Source organism: Candoia aspera, chromosome 2, assembly GCF_035149785.1.
Source record: "Candoia aspera isolate rCanAsp1 chromosome 2, rCanAsp1.hap2, whole genome shotgun sequence".
In the NCBI taxonomy this organism is placed as follows: Eukaryota; Metazoa; Chordata; class Lepidosauria; order Squamata; family Boidae; genus Candoia; species Candoia aspera.
The window spans coordinates 16,739,295-16,758,704 of record NC_086154.1 but is presented as its reverse complement, the minus strand read 5'-3'; the positions used below and the strand labels follow the sequence as shown (position 1 = coordinate 16,758,704).

The 19,410-nt window shown below is 43.3% G+C and overlaps 2 protein-coding genes across 2 annotated transcripts in view; both read left to right on the top strand.

Moving 5' to 3' along the window:
* Positions 1 to 10,105, top strand: part of PPP1R18 (protein phosphatase 1 regulatory subunit 18) — a 37,916-nt gene extending 27,811 nt beyond the window's left edge. Inside the window, exons 3-4 of the mRNA XM_063291337.1 lie at positions 7,470 to 7,677; positions 8,520 to 10,105. Coding sequence (XP_063147407.1) covers positions 7,470 to 7,677; positions 8,520 to 8,539 — 228 coding nt within the window. The 3' untranslated portion in view covers positions 8,540 to 10,105. The remainder of the gene's footprint in view (positions 1 to 7,469; positions 7,678 to 8,519) is intronic.
* Positions 10,106 to 13,724: 3,619 nt separating this feature from the next.
* The window catches only part of DHX16 (DEAH-box helicase 16), a 31,665-nt gene continuing 25,979 nt past the window's right edge, over positions 13,725 to 19,410 (top strand). The window contains exons 1-4 of the mRNA XM_063291336.1: positions 13,725 to 13,978; positions 16,050 to 16,321; positions 16,401 to 16,548; positions 17,545 to 17,601. Coding sequence (XP_063147406.1) covers positions 13,775 to 13,978; positions 16,050 to 16,321; positions 16,401 to 16,548; positions 17,545 to 17,601 — 681 coding nt within the window. The 5' untranslated portion in view covers positions 13,725 to 13,774. The remainder of the gene's footprint in view (positions 13,979 to 16,049; positions 16,322 to 16,400; positions 16,549 to 17,544; positions 17,602 to 19,410) is intronic.

Below are 19,410 nucleotides of genomic sequence, written 5' to 3'. Positions count from 1 at the left end.
AATGCAACCAAATGCTCATAATGTAAGATGGTTTTATTCAGGATGTACAGGAATTTGGTTAGCTAACTTTCTGAGATACTTTCTTTTGTGGCTAATCCTTCCAATCTCCCTGTCGCCCAGCAGGATATAACTGGGCTGTTTTCAGCTGTTGCTTCCCAAGTACAGTATGTCTTCTTCTCCTAAAGGCCTTTAATACTTTTGCAAATACCCACCTTGCTAGAATGCTCCTAGTGCGGATGAATGGTGGCTGTTGGTGGCTACCTGAGCATCCACGTTGGAAGGGCGGAAGACATCATCCAGATGTTTCCCCAACGAAGGCGGGAGCTTCGAGGCAAGGCTTGTATGGTGCAAACACTGTTTCCTCCTGGAGCACCCGGCCTTTCTTTCCACTTGCTTTTTCCCCTCCTGTACACATCTGGCTTTGCAGTTCTGCCACTGGGTATCTCCGCCCACACCAGCATCTTTGCTCCCCCCTCTTCTTCTTCCCGCCCCCACCACAGCAGCTGCTCTGCCCCACCCAGAGGCCTGCCCCCCTAAGGAATGCACCAGGTCTGAGTCACCCGCTGAGGCGCTAAATAAGGCCAGAAGAGCTTGGTAGGGGTGGGAGGGCCGAGGCAGCTGCCCTCATATGCTGCCACAGCAAAGGAGAAAACCAGAGAGCAGAGCCTGGTTCTCCTCGCAAAAGAAATGCTTTGCTATCCAAAAGCAAATGAAGAACCAAATGCCACATACCCCTTTTATACTGGTAGTTATGGACTCTTGCTGCATTTTAAGAGAAGTTTTCCATGTGCCGAGCATAACTGCTGGTGGATACATGAATACAGTCCTGGCACCAATGCATGAATGATTTGCCATGGTTGCTGCCGCTGCCTCCCCCCCTCCCCTCCTCCTTCTTCTGAAGATGATGGTGATGATGATGATGATGATGATGATAATGCGCCACAAAGTTGTTGTCAACTCTTAGCGACCATAGACATTTTTCTCCCTGATGCCTTCTTCTAGGATTTTTTTTTAAAATTTCACTGTCTAGCCCAGCCTTTCCCAACCTTTTGACCCTGGAGGAACCCTTGAAATATGTTTCAGGCCTGGGGGAACCCCTGTACATTCAGGCTCAGATACAGGCCAGAAGTTACAAAATTATTGTATCCATTTCATGGGTAGGCCTGTCTAGATGCATGAACAGTGTTCTTAAACTGAAAATAAAGAATGAAATTTACCTCCTTAATGTGAAGTTGCCCAAATTTGAAATATTTTTTTTAAATAAATCGTGATCTCCCAGGGAACCCCTTAGTGACCTCTTGTGGAACCCAAGGGCGCCACAGAACCCTGGTTGAGGAACCCTGCGCCAGCCTGAGCCCTGGCCTTCCTTCGTCTTCCCTCCAAATGCTAACTCTGCTCAGTCAAAAGTTGGCTAAGCGCTGCAACCAGAGCAACAGCGTTGGTGGCCAGGACCTAATTTGTCCCACAAGCAACTATGCCAATCGCAACTCAGCTGTGAAAGTGTGCAAGAAATTAGTTTTGACATAGGGGGTCCTAGGAGTGACTGACGGCTCTGAATTGGATTGGAGTAAGATGCCTGGGGAAGAAGGACTTAACTCCCCTCCTACCTTCTCCAAACTAATTTAGGCTCAACTGGGATTGCTCACTTTTTACTCTTTTTCTAAAATTGCCCTTGGTAGCTAAGTTCACATGGCAAGCCTACCCAGGGTAAATAATGGTTTGCTTGATTAAATCAGTTTTCTGAGTTCACACAAGACAGGGAACCCTACATCATTCCAGACAGGCTGCCTTTGCAGAGCATCCTGGGCCAAAAGGTGGTTGGCTACTCAGCGGCTCAAGTGTGTTGTGCAAATTGTGCCTTGACCCACTGAAATGGAATGCAGTACAAGCTCTTTTCTGCTGATTTCTTCTGATCTTAAAGGTGTTAAAGGTGAACACAGGCCAGACTGTTCCCTTCCTCCACCCTCTTTTCTCTGTACCTTCAGTTACCTTGTGGGGCAAGTGACTATTTCAGAGCCTAACTTAATCACATGGAAGTTTTGTGACCCAAGCCAAAAAAATGCTCCTCTGATATAAGTTCTTTGGAGACAGTGTGAGAAACAAGTCAACTGACCCATGCATGTGTGTGTGTTTGTATGTACACGTGCTTCAAGAATTAATTTTGGTTAACACCCAATGCTTTCTGCCAACCTGCTTTTTTTTTTAATTGGTGAAAAGGGTATTAGATGGCAAGGGATAATAGCAGAACCCCCAGAACAGAAGTGTCTACCATTTATTGAATTATAAATTTCTGGTTGGGAAAATGAAGCATTCAGTAAAATGGGCCTTGAGTTTGACAATCATTTCAGGGCCTTTGCACCCTCTGCAACGTTCCAAAAACACAACAGGGGTCCACAAGTACCCTATCCCATGGCTTGAAACCCAGATATCCCTCTTATCTGCTGGGGATTATGGGAGCTGTTATCCCACACATCTTGAAGGCATGTGATTGGGAAGATTGGATCATGTTTCATTAATACTGTTGTTGAGGAATCCATGTTTCTTTGGACAATGCTGTGGCTTTAAGCATAGCATTTTATTGGTATGAAGACAAATAAAAAGATCTTCCTGGATTTCTTTTAGGGATAACAGTGTTTACAAAAAGAGTGAGGGCAGACTGCCTTTGTATCAGATTAAGACATCTCCAAAGGACCTTGAAACTAGGTCTCATAACATATTCCCTTTGCATCCGTTTGACTGATAGTTTTGCCAGCTCGTTTGAAGATCAAGTTGCTGTTAAACGCAGTGGAGTTGTCCGAAGCAGCCCTCCATCACCCCTGCTGTCAGCTTGATCTACAAACCAATCTCTGGACACAAGCGGGCTGCTCCTCCTCCACCTCTACCCTTATCATTAATAGACTTCACTTAACTGAGATTAGCTTGGATTAATTCCCATGGGAACTGCATGGGGAGGAGATCATGTCAAGGATCTTCTGTTCTGCTAAACTCTGGGCAATGGGGCTGGGAAGAACCTGGACGGAAGTGGGGAGGGGGCAAAGGCAGGATCCTTAAAACCAGTGTAGGTGAGAGAACCACGGAGGTAGGACCTTACCTTTCTTGGACAGAATTGGTGAAACACCGCCAGCTTTCCAATAAAAAATAGGCTTCCTGAGTTTGCAACCTCAAGCCTGTGCAATTAATCATCTATAGAGTACATTTGAAAGGGGTATAAATGAAGTGCTTGGTGTTTCTTGTTCTGCTCTTTTCTTTGTATTTTTTCTTTGTGCCTTTTCTTATACCAACCCTGGGGGACAAGTGGGACAACCACCCAGAGTCCCCCGATGGGAGGAGATGGACAGGGACAAATTGAATAAAATAAATAAATAAAATAAAGTGGAGCCAACAGATACATTTCAAATTCTGAGAGCCTGGCTATGTAGGCTGAGCATTCTGGAAGTTGACATCTGCATATCTTGAGTTGGGGAAGGGTGCATAGACTGAGACTTCCTCACCTTACCCCAATTTTGCAAGCGGTATAGGAGAAAGCTTGGGAAGATTATTATCTACATGCCCTTCTTTGATAAGAGGTGGAAAACAGCACCTTCAGCTAGACCTGGTAGAATTCTTCTTATGCTTGGCTTCTCATAGCATGGAATTGGATTTGTAGGGCAAAACGTTTCCTTTTGTGTGTTTTTTTTTCTGCCACCCACCTCTTCACATTGCTGAGTTTTTAGCTTGCTGACAAGCCACATAGTCTGGCTTTAAACTTTTACCTCAGCTGTTATAATACAGTCCAGCCTTTCTCAACATTTTTACCCTGGAGGAACCCTTGAAATATGTTTCAGGCCTCGGGGAACCCCGGCACATTCAGGCTCAAATAGAGGCCAGAAGTTACAAAATTATTATAATCGTTTCATGGGTAGGCCTGTATATATGCACTAACGCTGTTCTTAAACTAAAAATAAAGAATGAAACATATCTCTTTAATGTAAAGTTGCCCAAATCTAAAATATTTATTTATTGATTGATTTTTATCCCGCCTTTATTGTTTTTATAAATAACTCAAGGTGGAGAACATACCTAATACTCCTCCCTCCTCCTATTTTCCCCACCCTGTGAGGTGAGTTGGGCTGAGAGAGAGGGACTGGCCCAAGGTCACCCAGCCGGCTTGCATGCCTGAGGCGGGACTAGAACTCTCATACCACGCCCGATTGGCTCTTGGGCTGAGAGAGAGGGACTGGCCCAAGGTCACCCAGCCGGCTTGCATGCCTGAGGCGGGACTAGAACTCTCATACCACGCCCGATTGGCTCTTGGGCTGAGAGAGAGGGACTGGCCCAAGGTCACCCAGCCGGCTTGCATGCCTGAGGCGGGACTAGAACTCTCATACCACGCCCGATTGGCTCTTGGGCTGAGAGAGAGGGACTGGCCCAAGGTCACCCAGCCAGCTTTCATGCCTCAGGCGGGACTAGAACTCTCAGTCTCCTGGTTTCTAGCCCAGCACCTTCACCACTAGACCAAACTGGCTCTTTTGAAATAAATTGTGATCTCCCAGGGAACCCCTAGCTCCACAGAACCCTGGTTGAGAAACCCTGATATAATCAATAATCTACTTCAGACTTTTTCATTCATTTGCTAAGCGTTGTAGTAGAAGATTCCTCCAGGCCTGTAAAAATCCCATGCATACAATGATTCGTCACCCAAAAGGTTCTCCCCATGCATAAGAACACACGGAGCCCAAGATGGAATCTGCTTCCAGGGCCCTGCACGCAATCTCGCATTCATTAAAAGCATTCATGGGATACAGGAAATGCCTGCTGTACATGCTGACAGTCACTCTTTGTTACTCCACATTGTTTCTGAATGCCTGCGCCAGAAGCTGCTGCCATCTAAGTAGGTGCCTCTCGACTTCCACTTGATCTCTGAGGCCAGGAAAAGCCCTTGACCCAGACTTCCCATCATGTGGGATAGTTTTTATTCTAAATAAGATCAATTCTACAATCCTTTGCATGCTTATTAAGGAGTGCACCCATTAAGCTGTGCCTCTTGAGATCCAGCTGGAAAGTTGTAAAGAGGAGCTGAAGCTCAGGACTTGCTTTATACCTAGAGTCCTAGCTCTAATCTTTAGCATCTCCAGGTACAGCTGGGAAACTCTGTGGAAACTTCAGGAACAGGTGACAGTCAGGTCTACAAGACTGAGCTTGATGGCCCAATTGCCTGACACAGCATAAGGCAGCTTGCCCAGAATCGGAAGGTGTATCTGTCAACTTGCCACTCTGATCTCTGCCCCCCTCCACTATTCATTTAGTGAGCATTGTAAGCTCTCTTGGCAGGGTAAATTTGCTATGCAGCGCACAACGCCGGGCAGACTGTTGACATGTACCACAAGTAGGGGCAGTAACTGATCGTCTTGTAGGGAGACTGGCTTGAGATCAGTTAGACAGCCTACATGAACATCTTGACCATTTACTCATTTATTAAATTTACACACCACCGGACTCCCAGTGATTCTGGGCAGTTCTCATGGGGTGCATCCCCTCTTCTTACGCTTGTTATTTCTGACTGCTGGGCTTTCCTGCGTGTCAAGCTGGTGGATGATAAAGATAGTGCCTGATCATAGTCACAGAACTGGGACAGGGACTACAAGGATCATTTAGTCCAACTCTTTGCAAAGGGCATGAAAACAATTAAACCATCCCTGAGAGGTAGCTGTCCAGTCTCTTCTTAAACATCTCCAGGGATGGCAGACCCATAACCTCTTCTCTCTCACACGCAGAGATACCCTCTTCTGCCACAGGAGCGAGTGTGGGGCAGTTTTAATATTATTTCCTCAAAGTTTATCACCTGCTGTACTTTCTACTCTGTATCTGCTGTGCAGGGGGGTGGGGGGTTAGTGTGTGACCTGTGATGGTGAGGAGACATCCTAGGAAGCCATGGAAGAAAGATTTATCTGGCTAAAACTTTGCAACCTTTTTTCTTTATGTGTTCCAGGACACTGCAACCCCCTTTTGCTTGAAGTCCCTCAACTTTGTGTTTGTATTAAGATTTCTGTGTTTTAACCCAAGCAAATTAGGGTAAATCTTTTCAGGATGAGAACGGCCCAAGAAGCAGGACATGAAAGGGATTTCTTGCAATGCAGACATAATTGGGTATCTAATGTGCATCCTTTCCCTTAATTTAGTTCTCTAGAGGCCACACATAGTCAATTATACACTTTCCTTTCATCTCACTGGGCTTTCCAGATGCATTGTACTATAATTCCCAGGAACCCGTCCTGCACTAGAATGCTTAAACTTCCTGTGGCTGTAACTGTAGCTACTGTATAACAGGTGCAACTCAAACTCATTAAACTGTCATTTTCTGATAAGGCATCTTTTGCTTCCCAAGAGATTTAACCCCTGGAGTCTCACCAAAGTGTATTATAGCCTTCCTCCAAAGAGCAGAGGACCAGACTGTGATTTTCAGGAACAGTTACTAGAAACTTTAAGGACCATTCCTTTTGAATAGGGAAACTTAAAGCAGAAGCATATGTGTATCAAAGCATTCATTTATTTTCAATGAATATGACATAATTAATATTCCACCTTTCCTTGGGGAGCTCAAAGCTGTGTATGTGGGGCATGGTCAGCTTACATTTCCCCAAGGCTTCCTCCATCTAGGCACCTTAAAGGGCCAGGTCTATGAAGATTTAGCAGTAGATCAGGATTACGCGCCTCTTCAAATCGTTTTCTGGGCAATGTATCAAAGTGGTGAATATAGATCATTCTCCCTGACCTCCTAAATTATACTACTGAAAATGAAGAAAGCTTGGAGGTAATTAGAAATTGGTTGTTGTGTCAATATCCATGCATTTCTGGTGTTTCGAGTAAATCCATGGGTTCATTATTCTATAATCTGACCAGTATGTTCTTTACATCAAATTCTGGTTGGCAATATTATACCAGGATTTTACTTTAAGAACAAATAGTTCCTGCAGGCTAGAGATAGCCTTGCCATATGGATACAACATATGAGATGAGCATGTGGGAATAGAAGGGGCCTGCTTGTACAGGTTATCCTCCTATACTTACTTTACCTAGGACAGAGTAAATCCCACAAAATTAATAGATCTTAGTTTTGAGTAGGCATGTACAAGATTTTACTGTTAATCTACTGAAGGCTTTCCAACTGATGCCCTACAAATGTGAAGCCTTCAGCTCCATAATTTACTCTGTTCTCTGGGGATTAAGAGGATGGAAGTCCATCACATTTGGATGGTATCTCAAAGGCATCAGATTAGGGAAGGCCACTCTAGTCTGAGATGGGCCAAGGGCCTGGTCTTGCATAGCCAGAAATGAATGGGTTGACTGCAAGTATGGACCATACTGTACCATTACTGTGGGACTTAGCATCCATCCATCCACCCACTCACCCACCCACCCACCCACCCACCCATCCATCCATCCATCCATCCATCCATCCATCTCCCTCTCTCTCTCCCTCCTCCCTGCAGCTTAAGATTTCATTCAGTGAGAACCAGCTGGAGAGGACTTTCCAATACCCATCAGAGAGTTCCCTGCTGGAGGAGTTTGGGCCCCCAGAAGAGTCAGAGACTTTGGTTAGCACAAACCCCCCCGGTGATGAGGAAGAAGAAGAGGAGGAGTTGCTGCTGCTTCATCGTGGCCTCCCTGGCCTGCTCAGGACCAAACCACTTATTGTGGGTGAGTATCTGGGATCCTCTGGGAATGCTTGGATTAGAGTTGATTGCAAAACCTTTCCCCAGTCACTCTTGACCCAGATCCAGTCTCTTTTTCTAGGTTTTGAATTGTAACTTGCAAGTTGGGCTAAAATGGGCTGGCAACTGGTTCTGTTTATTGGAAAGAGAAGAATAGCCTTGTAGACAACTGCCATCTTATACAGAGATTAAGGAGTTTTTCATATCTATTAGTTGTTGGACTTGCAACAGCAGATGTTGTATGCAATGCTTGAAAGCTTCCCTGTGTACAAAAATTCCTGCACATCTTCATACAAAGTGGGAACTTTCAAACATTTTATAACTGAACTGGAAGGGCTCACAAATGTCATCCCCTTGCTCATGCAAGAAAGTACATTTACTGAGCTGAATTCAAGACTTGGTTAAGTAATAATACAATCTCTTTGTGTGATAGACAGAGCGTTCAACAACCCTGAAGGAAGTCTGTCCCTGAATATCAGTGATATGATTTTGATGACCAGAAACATATATGGCAGTAACAACAAAAGGAGAGCAAAGGGTTTTTTTTAATTTGACCGATCTACAAGCATTAGTAATTAAGATCAGATGAAAACCCTAATTTGCATCCAGATCCCCCCCAAAACTGTACCATTGTAGATAGATGAGATATTTGTAAAACCAGAAACACTATGGCTGGAAAAACAGAAGTAAACAGGAACCTTAGAGATTATACTGAAGTGCCATCTAAAGGCCTCTTTCAAAAGTGCAAAAATGGAGAATGCAAACTCAGGAGGAGTTATTTTTCTCTTTTGCTAACCATGCCGGTATTCCTTCTCTCCCCCTTTCTAGATGAGTCCTGTCGGCGATAGCTTATCGTACTTTCCCAGTGCAGGAAAAGGTGGGATCTATTTGAAGATTCACGCCGTGTTGCAAATCCTTTGGCTGGACCTTGAATCTCTTTCTGTCTTCCAGTGACTGACACGCCAAGGAAAAGAAACAGGGACCAATAAAGACTGATCAACCTTTTCCTCAAGCTCTGAATATGTTTCTTCTTTCAGGAGTTACATAGAATCTTCACCCTTGATGTGGCTCTCTTCTCCCTTCTGCGTTGACCCTGAAAACAGGACCTCACCGCTTAGGAAAAACTATCCCACATCTAGAGAGCTCCAAACGGTGTGAAACACGGTCCAGTCTAGAGGGGAATCTCAACCAGTGCTTTTCCTGAGGCTCCTGTCTGCCAAAAAGGAGCCTGCGGAGATGTTTTAAAACTGTTAGTGAGGAAAGAACATTGGACCTTCGGACAACAAGGGCTAATGTTACCAACCTATTTGACTTCCTACCATCAACCACACAGCATTTGAAACCTTCAGCTCGGGGCTGAGGGACATTGATGTAACTTTGTCTGGTTGTTGTTGTTTTTTGTTTTTGTTTTTTTGCTTTTTTGATAAAGTATCTTGTCTGTTGGGATGTTTAAAGGAAAGCAAAGCAAAGCACCATTTTGACGAGCTGCCACATGGGCTTCGGGAGACCGGGAAAGGTTGGCACGCTGCTTATCAGTATTCGGGGGGGAGGGGGGCCATTCAAGAGAAGGGCAATTCAACATAGCATGGCTCTAGGTGTGAGTAATATGGCATGTAACTGGGCAATGGGGACGGGCCTCTCTGTGTTTTAAAAGACGAGCACTTAGTAAGGCATGGAACTCAGCAATTAGGGAAAAGCTATCTCTGCACAGGGGCAGAGACTGTTGTTCTTTGTGGGGGCATTTTGTGAGTTTTCTCTCTCTTGAGTTCAAGCCGAGGCAGTCTTGTCGGACCGCCAGGCTAGAGGACGGAAGCGAACCAGTGGGGAGGCAGGGGGTGTGGAGTGGGCAAACAAAGCAGAATCAGGAGAAAAGGACAGCTTCCGGTTTTCGTCGTATCCATTTCCTGTTTAGGATTCACAGCTCGTATGGACTTAGATGGGTGGACGTGAAGTGAAGGGAAGAGACCCTTGAATGTTAGAAAATGAAGTGATGCTTTCAGGGGCGGACGCAGGGGAGGGTCAAAAATGGCGGCCGCAACGACAGAATCCAAGTCCACACTGTCCCTTCAATTGCACAGCTGTGGCTGCCAAATTGACCTTTTTTCACCCACCCACCCCCAATGCCTCTGGATTCTTTGGCCAAAAAAAATGTATTATTACTAGTAGCAATAGTACTAGTAATATTATTATTTTACAATCCATTCTGATGAGTACTTGCCATTCTGCACTGCATGGTATTTTTAGCTAGGATAAAGTCTTAGCTTAGCAAGGCTAAGGTACGTTTGTCTGAAGATGTTAACCTGGCTTCTTCTGTGGGCCACCTGAACATCTGAGCTCCACTGCTCAGCTTGCATAGGTTGATAAAGACGGGTTTGTTGTTGATGGGAAGAAGAAGGATCTTCTGCCAGTTTGTCTAGTGGTTAAGCGCTGGGCTAGAAACCGGGAGACCCTGAGTTCTTGTCCTCCCTGAGGCCTGGCTGGGTGACCTTGGGCCAGTCCCTCTCTCTCAGCCCATCCCACCTCACAGGGTTGTTGTTGTGGGGAACATAGGAGGAGGAAGGAATATTAGGTATGTTCGCGGCCTTGAGTAATTTATAAAAATAATAAAGGCAGGATAAAAAAATCTTTCCCACCCTATGACAGCAAACTTCTTGGTGTCTTAACAGACTGCTGCACACATACATAACAAACTTCTGAAGATATCTTTGTTAAATTTTGTAGGCAAGTCACTTGTTTAGTTGATAGTGATAAGAATTGTTTCCAGATGGGGAAACAAAGGTGATTTTGCATAAGGAGCAGGCTAGAAACCAGGAGACTGAGAGTTCTAGTTCCGCCTTAGGCCTGAAAGCCGGCTGGGTGACCTTGGGCCAGTCCCTCCCTCTCAGCCCAACCCACCTCACAGGGTGGTTGTTGTGGGGAAAATAGGAGGAGGAAGGAGTATCAGGTTTGTTTGCCGCCTTGAGTTATTTATAAAAATAACAAAGGTGGGATAAAAATTAAATACATATATACATACATACATACATACATACATAAAATCTATAGCTTCTGTGTCTCTCAAGATGACCTTCCACCTTGGGCACTGAGGCAGAGGGCAAATAATGTATAGTGCTGATAATATAAAAGGAGGAGGTAGATTGACTCAGGGAAGCTGAGGGCCAGTGAGGGGGTCTTGTCCAAGCCCTCCCCGTACCCCATCCCACAACCCTGGTGCTGTCTCAGGGCTGTAATATTCCACAATTCCACTTTTGGGAGCAAAAAGTGTAATTCCTTTATCATCCTGGCTGAAAGTCTGACATTAAGATGCAAGTGTCCAAATCAAATTGAAGCTGTTTCCAAATCATTGAACAGGAATCCGTTTCCCAACTGTGAAGCTTGGTTGACTTGCTCAATTAAATGACTCAAAGAATGGCACAACTCATCAGTGGAAAAAGAAAGCAGATTGAGAGAAAGTTGATGAATGTATGGGAGGAGAAAGGTGAGGTTTTGGGAACAGAGTGATATAAAAATTGTGGAATGAAGAAGTACAAGTTTGAATGGAAGGTGCAGAAGAGAAAATTACATTTCTTTTCTCTCCCTTCATCACTAATTTATCTTGTCATCTGTGCACCCTTTTTATTATCATTTCCCCTTTTATTTTGCACTGCCGGAACAGCCAAGCATAGAGCCCATGAATAAGTGAGTGAGTGACTGAACACTGCAGACATCTCTTTCTTTGAAAGGTGTGTGATGGGGTCTGCAAAGATCAGTGTATGTAAAATGAGGGCTGAAGAAGCTGTGTCCAGCCATTTCCATCAGTGGGTTTTTTTTACATGTAATTATTATTATTAACAATAAACCAGAATGATGTTGCACGATAACCTAGTGGTCTTTTTGTCTCTGCTCATCATGACAGCTACATCAACCTTTCCCTAAAAATGGCAATATTCCTTGAATACAGTACTTAAAAGAAATAACAGTAGGATGCCCTTCCCTCATGGGTTGCTGGTCACATATATCTGTTATCGTATGGAGTGTTGGAAATAGAATGCTGGACTAGCTAGACTTTGGTGTGCTCCAGCAAAGCAACATTTAATTTACTTATTTATTAAATTTATATAGCTGCCCATCTCACAAAATGTGCCACTGGGTGGTGTACAATGAAACAAAGAGTTAAAAACAAGTCTAAACAACCATTAAAAACCATTAAACATACATATAAATAAGAGAGGGAGAATGGACCAGCATCCTATACACCATTTATTTATTTATTTATTTATTTATTTCACATTTCTATCACCGCCTCTCTCTCCCGAAAAGGGGACTCTACCATCTCGCAGGCTCCCTATTTCCATGGGATCCCCAAGGCTGTTGGAAAAACCATGTTTTAAGAGACTTCTGGAAGACTAATAGAGTTGGGGCTAATCTCACCTTAGGGGGAATGGAGTTCCAGAGGGTGGGTGGCATGGCAGAAAAGGCTTGTCTCTGGGTCCCATCAGATGGAACTCCTCGGCTGATGGGACCCATAACAACCCTCCTGCTGAACCTGATGGGATGGTAGATGTAACCAGGGAGAGGTGGTCCCTCAAATAACCCAGCCCCGTGCCATGTAGGGCTTTAAAGGTCAAAACCAGCACCTTGAATTGAACTCAGAATCAAACTGGCAACCAATGCAGCACACATACCTGCCTGTGCCATGCTATTATACTTTCTCTTATTATACTGTACTTTAAAAAAGAAAAAAGGATATGCCTTGATTTGCAGCATAAGAGAAAAAGACTGTTCCCCTCTTCACAACCAAAATTCTTCACATGACAGGTCCCTGTTTCCCTCAACCCTAGCATAATCAAATACAATAATCCTTATGTAAGAATAAGGAACAGTTTGTTCCTGGCTACTGCAACAAATAAATCATACATCAAAGGATTTTATCTCTACCTCCCCCTTAGTTCTATTATATCTAGTAAGGGAAGTGTTGAAATTCTTTCCTGATATCTAACATGGATCAGATACCCCTCATAAAAAGAAAATCCTGATCTTTGGGTGATCAAGCCTGAGGGAACACAAGTGGGGTTCTGAAATAGAGAAGGGGAGATTAAAGAGCACATAGTATAGCATGGAAAAGATGATGATGGCCAATAATTTAAATAGGCTCTTCTGCATTCCCTACCAGTTGACTGGCAGTAATATGTACTGTAGTCTAAAACACAGAAAGTGCAAAAAGCCACTAAACATACTGTATTTGAGAAGAAAAATTCTTGATTTCAAAACACTTGCTTTTGAATAGACTTACATATTATTTCCCTATTTCCAAAGGAATATCTGGCTTCACAAGGCTATGGTTTTTGGCACATAACACTAGAAATAATGCAGCTGATTCACACACACTGAAAAATGTGGAAGAGCAGAATAAGCTGCCCATTACCTAGCTAAGGAGAGCCAGTCTGGTGTAGTGGTTAAGGCATTGGGCTAAAAACCACGAGGCTAGTTCTAGTCCAGCGGTAGGCACAAAGCCAGCTGGGTGACCTTGGGCCAGTCACTTTCTCTCAGCCCTAGGAAGGAGGCAATGGCAAACCATTTCCAAAAAAGCCTTGCCAAGAAAACTGCAGGGACTTGTCCAGGCAGTCTCCGAGAATTGGACACAATTGAACAGTTTTAAAGAAAAAAAAAACATAGCTATAAGAAACTATCATAACCTGTTCAAACTTGGCGTTGCTAGGATCTGTAGTATAGCAACCTATCATCCTTCACCATTTGGCTGGGGATGATGGGAATTGCAGCCTGAGGAGGGTTAGCAAACGTTGCTTTAGAGCAGTGTTTCTCAACCTTGGCAACTTTAAGATGTCTTAAAGGCTGCTTTAGAGTTAAGCTAGCCTTCCCTAATTTGATGACCTCCAGAGGTATTGGACTTCAACTCCCATAATTCCAACTAGAGACACACTCGAGAGCAACGTAAGTCTATCTTTTATCGTCGCTTTAAGATGACGAAAACTTCGCCGTGCTGAGAGTGCTGATTGGCTCCCAGCAGCACGAGCCCGGAAGTCCTATCACGCAACTCGAAAAGAGGGGAGAGACGAGATTTGGGGGTTCAGCGTTCCGCTACAATGGCGGGAGAGCTGGAGCGCTGGGTATCGAGCCAGCTCCACACCCTTCTGGGGCTCAGCGAGCGCCATGTCGTTGCCTTCATGGTGGGCTTGGCCCGGCGCAGCCGGACTCCAGAGGACTTGCTGGCCCGGTTGGAGGAGACCGAAACGCTGCGGGTGAACGACCCCTCCGCGCACGCCTTTGCCCAGCAGCTCTGGGAGCGGGTGAGACGGTTTGGCCGTTGAGCGCGCGACCCTCTTCAAAGAGCGGGGGCGGGGGGTGCTGTGGGGGGCGGAGCTAATCCAGGGGCGGGGCCATCAAAATAGGAAGAAACAGGAAGTACAAATCCAAATCTTTATTAAGGCATAGCTTTTATTGGACAATTAACATTTTACAAAACAGATGTAAGTTTTCCTCTGAGTGTTGAAGATCTTTTCATCAGACAAACTGGGAGGAGCGGAAGAGAGTGTGGTTGACAGTATATAGCAGATTATAGAGGTCTTAACAGGTACTTAGAGATGCGAGGCTGCACCAAGGATTTTCCTTAAACTTGCTAGGAAGACAAAACAAAGAAATGGTTGTTTCCCGTTTTTTGAATGTATGAAACAAGTTCTCTTCAGCTTTGTTGGCTAAAGGCTTCTTATCTAGCATAAAGGATCCGGGCAAGTTTGCCCTGAATTTTATGTTTTGAATTTGAAAGCTTGCAATTGTTCAATAACCATCAAAACCACTCTGTTGTATGGAACAGGATTGTTATATGATAGTATAGACCAGTGTTTCTCAACCTCAGCAACTTTAAGCTGTGTGGACTTTAATTCCCAGAATTCCCCAGCCTCTTCCTTCCCCTTCCCTATTTCTTTGAGCATGACTTTCAGATTGTAGACCCTTTTTTCACTGATTGTGTGCATGTCTATCTGGAAGCCTCTGAAGCTGAGCACCAGAACAAAAAAGCTTTGAAGAGTAATAATTATAGAGAATGATAAGGAGGGGCAAGAATGTGAAGGTATTTGATTACGTGAATCCACTTGTTAAATTCTGTAGAGTAAGGAAGATGACCTTGAGAGATATGCAGAGTCCATTGCCTAGGCAAAAGGAACTAAAGCATTGGTGAACCCTTCCCTAATTTACTGAACTATGAGGAGGAGGGGGTACAGCACAATCGTACGTGGCAAGATTCTGTTGTTATAGCCCATCTGGATAAAAGGAGTTTAGCCATCCTGTGGAGTTTTCTTGATCTGGTCCACTTAGTGGGGCTGACACATTCCTTGAAAAATACGAGATATCAACCAGGAGATGGACTGGTTGGATGGACACAAACTGATAGCTATCATGGTGGAGCTGATGGGAGTTGAAATTCAAAATGTCAGAAGGGCATCAAAGTCACTTTTTCCTGACTTCAAGCAAGGAATAGTTCTCCATACAGCTGGAAATTGAATTTATTGGGGTTTTTTGTGCAGAAACTGATTCTTCTTTTGTGTTCCTGTTCTATAATAAAAGTGGTTGTGCCAGAGTCCATTAATTTTTCTTTCCTTAGAAGTTCAATAGGAAGTGAATGGGACTGTGATAATACGATTTGAAAATAATATTTGGCATTTAGCGATACTAGGTTTTCAAGTATTTCACATAAATTACCTTATGGTATTCTGTAGGGACGCGGTGGCGCTGCGGGTTAAACCGCTGAGCTGTCGATCGGAAGGTCGGCGGTTCGAAACCGCGTGGCGGGGTGAGCTGCCGTTGCTCGTCCCAGCTCCTGCTCACCTAGCAGTTCGAAAACATGCAAATGTGAGTAGATCAATAGGTACCGCTTCGGCGGGAAGGTAACGGCGTTCTGTGCAGTCATGCCGGCCACATGACCCGGAAGTGTCTATGACAATGCCGGCTCCAAGGCTTAGAAACGGAGATGAGCACCGCCCCCTAGAGTCGGACACGACTGGACTTTATGTCAAGGGAAACCTTTACCTTTACCTATTCTGTAGACTATCCCATGAAGTTGGCCACTGTGGTAAAAAAATAGATGGAGGGTGAAGAGTTCATAACTTGCAAGAAGTCCACTTAATGAGATCTTGGCAGAGGTGAGATTATTCCTGAATTCAGTGTTTTGGTCAAAGTTAATTCACTATGACATACAGGCTTGGAGAAATTGGGGAAGATGTGTGGCTTCTGGGCTGGTGGATCTTGCTAAGGAATGAGAGCTGGATTCTCAAGAGGTATATGTTGGGCACACGTGTAGAAATCACAATTTTCTGGAGTTCTAACTGAATTGTTCGTTTTATTTATTTCCCCAATGGTTGGTAGGTTCCACACCAGGTGCCACAGGAGCGTCCAGCCAGGTTAGCTGAGCAGCAGGCCTTAGCCCTGCAGCAAAAGAATCGTTCATACACCCTGTTGGAGGACAGCGATGATGAAGAAACTGGTAGAGCGACAGCAGCCCGGAGCTTGAAGCGTCCCCACCTCTCACGAGGTCCTGAGGGCAAGCAGCGGAAAAGGCACAAACACCTGAGGCAGCGCAAAGAAGAAGAGGAAGACAAAGACTCTGATGAGAAGCCTAGTGAAGATGACGTGGGACGGTGAGCATCCATCACTTGCAAAAAGCAGAGTTGGGAGAGAAGTAAGGGAAGCAATAGACATTTGTTTTCCTTGGTGTAGGATTCCAGAGGAGGATTCAGAGGATGAATGGGACCGGAGTGAACGAGAGCGGCTGCAAGACTTGGAGGAACGCGATGCCTTTGCAGAGCGTGTCAAGCGCAAGGACAAAGAGAAGACTCGCAATATCCTCGAGCGGTCGGACAAGAAGGTGCTGCCTCAGCCTTTGGCTCTTGCTTTCATCATGGGGAAGCCCTTCTTGGTTGCACCTGTTCTAACTGTCCTGCCCATTCTTTTCTTACATCACCCATTTTTGCATTAGGAACATTTCACCTGGGGCTGGAAAATTTGGCTAAAAATTGGAAGCTAACATCTGATAGCTATACACACATACAGACACACATATCTATACCTATATATTCATTATGAATAACATTATGTGCATACACCGTGATTTAACTCAGGCATAAACAAGATGCAGGTTTTTAAATGCAACACTGCTTTTCTAACCATTCTAGCTGAAAGGCAGAGTTGAAAGAATGTGGACAATGTTTTGTAAAACTGGAGAACCTAAAAAGGTTTCTGAATACATTTTCTGGAACAGGAATCAGACATAGTTCCCTGTGTACCCTTGTAGGCATTTTTTCCACTTTCTGGAGGAAATTATGCAAAATGACTGAATGGTAATAATTTGCAGAAGTTTCAAAACTTTGTATACATTATATGGCTTTGACTGTATTTTTAAATCATGGTATAGCCTTATTCAACCTTGTGCAAGACTGATGGCTAAACTTTTAATGCTGACTCATTGAGATGTGGAATATTTTATTTCAATCCTGCTTCGCAAGGCCCTCGTTCCAATATGGAGACATGTGACTGACTCCTTTTCAGTCAATTTCAGACCTCTGCCTTGCCAGCTCCGGAGTCCTGATGCTTAGGCCTCCTCTGATTTTGATCGGTGGCGTTTTCTTTTTCTTCTCATATCTGGGAAATATATGCTGATGCTTATATTGGTTAAAAGAGGAAGTTCCACTTTCTTGCTGAGATTATTCCTAACTTTCCTGTAAGTCTTGGCTAACTGCTTGTTTGCATGCCTAAGTCCATAATCCTAAAAATATGGCACCCAACATTTGTTAGCAAGCATTTTGGGAATTGCTTTGGTTTGAGTTACATTGTGTATCTTGTTTCCTGATTATGTCGAGGTTAGGCATACGAAGAAGCTCAAAAGCGTTTAAAGATGGCAGAAGAGGACAAGAAAATCATGGTAAGAGGTTGGTTTTCTCATTGTGTGTAACGTAAAGAGTAATTTGAAGGTAAACAATAATGAGATATTATTATGGGAGAATATCAAAGAGAGACGGGAAAAATGTGAAACAAGACGAGCAACGTGCCCCTGCTCAGCAAGCCTAGTCTCTAAGCAAAAGGAACCACAGTAATCATTTCAAAAGCCTCTCGTTAATGGCTTTTTTTGGGCAAGCCAATAAGACGATACTAAAAATAAATCACAAGAAAATGTTATTGAAATTTTTCCCACGTTGTGAACTTTTAGTATTATTAATTTATGGCCAAAAGGCCCAAATATCATATTACAAATATAATCTAAAATTGGGCATTAGATAAAATAGTTTGACAAGTAAAATATTGGATAAATATTACATAATACACTTAAACCCCCAACTTATTGATGTGTTGCTAAAAACATTGTTTTTATAGCCATGGTCTGGCTGTTGCCTTTGTAATTTTAGGATTTTCATCTGCAAGTAAAATTTTAACTTATGTAGAAGAATCTCTTCCTGGTTTTGGTTTTAGAATAGGCCAGATAACATCCTGCCAAAGACTCTTATAAAATTCACAGTACAATAAAATATGATCCACTGTTTCAAGATCAGGTGAGGATTGAGAGATGAGGATTTTTTGAAATCTACCATATAGTGTATTTGATGGCAGTACATTTAGTCTGACTTTTGAAAAGGCTATTTTGTATTTACTTAAATATAAATGATTAAGTATTTAGGAAACTGAAAAGTATATCTGTAATTAATTCCAAAAGTTACAGGTGAACATAGAACTTCGACTTTAGTCATTCATTCCTGTACTGAATTATCCCATAACCTTTGTTTAATACAATGAAATGCTGATGTCATACCCCTGGAAAATAAATAATCAGGATCAATGCCAATCTGACTGATCTTTGGGGTCACCTGTTTAAACTATATATCTACAAGAGATTCATTTGGGATTTCCTGAAGCCATTCTTCGTTTTTTTTAAAAACGTATATTTGCAACTGAAACTTAATAGTGCTTAGCCGAACTTTTGTTTTCAAAAGGCATTACCCAGTTTCCGGGGGAATAACAGAGTTTGGGACACAACTTGGAACAGTTAAAAGAGATCTTTAGAATTTCACCTGTAGTTGGGCTATGTTGTTATTGGCAAATATAATCCAAATTGGAGCAAATAAAATTTGAGATGCCATTTTTGCATTAAAAACCTATATTGCTGCAGGAACAAATCTCCCTTCTTTTGAATAAAAATACTGAAGCAAGGCCATCATAGTAGATTTTGCTTTCGGAAGTACTGCCTTGCAATGATGTTGCCAGGATAGAGCATGATTAAATAAAATGCCCAAATAACTAAAATTCTCCATGTGTGTTACCGCAAACTTTTAGTATGCACCAGTGATCATTTTAATTAAGTAGTGAATGTTTTAAAAAAATCTGCCAGTTTTTATTACCAATAAAGCACACTTAATCATATAAAAAGGCGGATGTTAGAAGTGTAAAATTCATCTGTTGCTGAAACCTTGACAGATCTTCTCTCACTTAGCTGAAGATTTGTGTAGGTTTCAGCATCAGGTGAATTTTAATGTTGGCTTCATTTATGCAGTATGCTCTGTTCTTATGAACTTTTGTAGTCTTGGAGTATATTCCGAATAAAAAGACTCATTGATTTTATTGATCTTTCGAAACACAAGGCATTTTCATCCTGAGATGAAGGCTTTCTTTAGGGGATGGATTGTCCTTAGCAAATCTTTTTTTCAATCTCAGACACATTAGAGGCAGCTATAAATCTCTC